The sequence below is a fragment of the Xyrauchen texanus genome, chromosome 8, assembly GCF_025860055.1.
Source record: "Xyrauchen texanus isolate HMW12.3.18 chromosome 8, RBS_HiC_50CHRs, whole genome shotgun sequence".
NCBI lineage: Eukaryota > Metazoa > Chordata > Actinopteri > Cypriniformes > Catostomidae > Xyrauchen > Xyrauchen texanus.
In genome coordinates, this window is record NC_068283.1 from 25,411,158 (window position 1) to 25,414,136 (window position 2,979).

The 2,979-nt window shown below is 38.2% G+C and overlaps 1 protein-coding gene across 1 annotated transcript; it reads right to left on the bottom strand.

The window, feature by feature from the left end:
* Nucleotides 1-626: 626 nt before the first annotated feature.
* On the bottom strand, nucleotides 627-2,466 carry LOC127647686 (prolactin-like). The gene is made up of 5 exons (XM_052132099.1): nucleotides 2,427-2,466; nucleotides 2,045-2,166; nucleotides 1,661-1,768; nucleotides 1,043-1,225; nucleotides 627-815 (listed from the first exon to the last, which is right to left on the bottom strand). Exons 1-5 carry the CDS (start codon nucleotides 2,464-2,466, stop codon nucleotides 627-629), a joined length of 642 nt encoding a protein of 213 aa, XP_051988059.1.
* Between the last annotated feature and the right edge of the window lie 513 nt (nucleotides 2,467-2,979).

A 2,979-nucleotide genomic window follows, 5' to 3' on the forward strand; every position in this document is an offset into this window, starting at 1 on the left:
CCAATCATCCACCTGCTTAATATTGTGTAGGTCCCCCTCGGACCACCAAAACAGCACCAACCCCACATCACAGAATAGCCAAATGGGCTGGTTCAAGTATTTCTGTAACGGCTGATCTCCACACAACAGTCTCTAGAATTTACTCATAATGGTGCCAAAAACCAATAAAAGCCTTGTTGATGAGAGAGGTTAACAGAGAATGGCCAGAATGGTTTGAACTGACAAAGTCTACGGTAACTCAGATAACCACTCTGTATAATTGTGGTGAGAAGTATAGCATCTCAGAAAGCTATTCTGAGATGCGAGTTGGTGCTGTTTTGGTGGCATGAGGGGACCTACACAATATTAGGCAGGTGGTTTAAATGTTGTAGCTGATTGGTGTACAAAGAGTTATCTGAGATGTTACATTGTGCATTAAATGAGCATACTATAGATCTGACCTGACCATTTTTTATTCAATCTTTGTAGACAGAGAAATCTTCTGCCACATTATCTCAGTTATTTATTAAAGTATATGGAAAAGTAAGTCAATATCTATGGCTTAGAAACAAATAGAAAGCATAGTTTGCCATATGGTATCATAAATACAAATTCCAAATCACTCTTTATAATGGGAAGAGACATTCTTAACACATCTCGGGTCTCTTCTTGGCTGCTCGGCAGCGGAGAACTTTGAGGAAACTGTCAATTTTGTGGGAGTCCCTGCGGAAGCAGGACAGGAGGAAATGAAAGTTGACAAGGCGAGAGGTTTTATCCTGGCCCAGGTTGTTAATTAAAAAAGGGAGATCGGATAGGTTCTCTGAAGATGAGCCCATCTATAGAGAGGTCAAAATTAAAAGTCAGGGACATGATGAGAAAGAAGGACATCTAGTGGGAAAATTTCTAGATTAACACTGCTTAAGGTGATTTCAGATTTCCTTTTTCTATAATTTTTCCAAAAATCATTCAAATTTGCTTCATGTTATCATCTTACAAATAATATTAACAATATATATGCTGTGAACAATCATTTTATTGCACACAATCTAATAAACAGACCAACCTTGTGAACGAGGCGCTCCAAACCTGCTCCCAGACTGTTGATGTTGTCCTGTAGCTCCCTGGTTTTGCTCTTAATGGTGCTGTGTTGTGGATGTGCCAGGCTGGATGCCTCAGATGAGAGAAGAGCAAGAGGATCGGACCATGCCAGCAGTAGTGACCGGGTCAAAGCCAGCAATTCATCCACCTGTAGAAGCAGATAAAACTTACTTCACCATCCCACATTATAAACAGCACAATCCATCCTTTAACAGAGATAATAACACATTTTTGTGCAAATGTTTTATCCATAACATTGAACATAATGCATATAACCTTTTTTATTATTATTGTTTTGCCTGCAATTACATAAGTCACCACAAGAGAGAGTTGGGGAAAAAAACGGGCAAACATGATAACGTTTACTAGTTCAAGAGTTAAAACTTGCAGTGTACTATGTTTAACTGTATCACTATGCTGCCATTATTTACTAGCCCTCATTTTGTACCAGACATGTCATTCTGGTGGGTGGTGAATTCATTATGTTGACAGAATTGTAATTTTTGGGTGAACTATCCCTTTAAGATGATATAGGCAAAGGAAGAGGGAATTGAGATGAAGATGGATGCCATATAGTCCTTACTGGCACTCTTAGGGCTTGGTCTTTGTCATTGGGAATTTGAAGGGAGGATGTGTGGCACATTGACGGACGAGGCATCATCATCCTTCCAATTGGAGTAAAGTGAGAATCCTGTGGAAGAAAAAGGTGAACAGATATTTAGGGAAATTTGAATCAATACAAAATGAGAGATTAACATCCAATGATCCAACAATTCAAAAGAGATGCCCTCTTAGGCATTAATCTGGCTTGCATTTAGCCATGAATCCCATATCAATTAAATAAATGTGTAATTAAATTAAACTGAAGTCACATAGAGCACACAGAGCTTCTCCCATGGGCCTGGAACTGCAGGCATGTCACACCACACACACATGGAAGTTTATAATGAGAGGGTTTGGCGCTGACCAGGTCATTGGTGAGAGAGGTGCTAAGGGAGTGCAGTTTGTCTGAAAGTTGAGAAGCTCTCTCCAGTAAATCGTTCAGACCAACACCATTGATGGAGACAAACGCGCACATCAAAACAGTCACTGAAAGATAAAGAGAAAAGGAAAAACTGGCATTAAACACGAGAAAAGGGCAATTAAGTATGCAGGTAGAGGGAGCTTAAGTCCCCAAAGCTTGAGAATAGAAACATATGAAAAAGAAGATGTAAAAAGGGAAGCAGGTGAGAAAAAATGAAAAAAAAAAAAAAAACGTAGTAGGGAAAGGTTAGAATGAGAAAGATAAGAATAGGGTATAAAACCCCTGAAGTCGGATACCTCACTAACAACACACATGACACTCTTACCTGCAAAGTATAGTCTAGAACCTTGAAGGAATCGAGCCATCATTTGTACTTTACTTCTTTTTTTAATTTTCTTGCTTAAGTCTGTGCTGTCTGCTCTGCTCTCTTGGGCTCTCTGTCATTTTCTTCACATTATATAGTCTCCTTGGTCCTTTTATTTGGATATGCAGTAAGACTTACACTCCAGGCTTATTGTACCTAAACTAGTTCAATCCTGAAACTAATGAAAAACATTGTTTTGAGAGTTTGGTTAATCAATAGTGATAAGCTGCTTGACCAGATACAGGGCAAAATTCAACATCACATAGACATAAGTGGAAAATAAATAAATATTTCAAAATGTTCTTTTAATTGCTTGCCAGAAAGTAACTAATGCATGTTAGATGGTGCAATTACTAAAGGAAATCTGAAAAACCCAGTTGAAAAAGAAAATGCAAAACAATCCACAAAACAATTGTTTTTTAGGTAAATCTCAAATCTCATTTCTTTCTCACCTAATTTTTCAATTATAAATGTAGAAGTACCCTTTCACTGGTCTGTTAGTCCTCATCCATGT

What these genes read in the sequence shown, in the direction of transcription:
- LOC127647686 (XM_052132099.1), bottom strand. Translation starts at nt 2,466, where the DNA reads ATGGCTCGATTCCTTCAAGGTTCTAGACTATACTTTGCAG. An exon ending in ACCAAGCCCTAAGAGTGCCA is followed by an intron (nt 1,226 to 1,660) that starts GTAAGGACTATA and finishes CTGCTTCTACAG; the next exon opens with GTGGATGAATTGCTGGCTTT. An exon ending in TGGAGCGCCTCGTTCACAAG is followed by an intron (nt 816 to 1,042) that starts GTTGGTCTGTTT and finishes ACCTCTCTATAG; the next exon opens with ATGGGCTCATCTTCAGAGAA.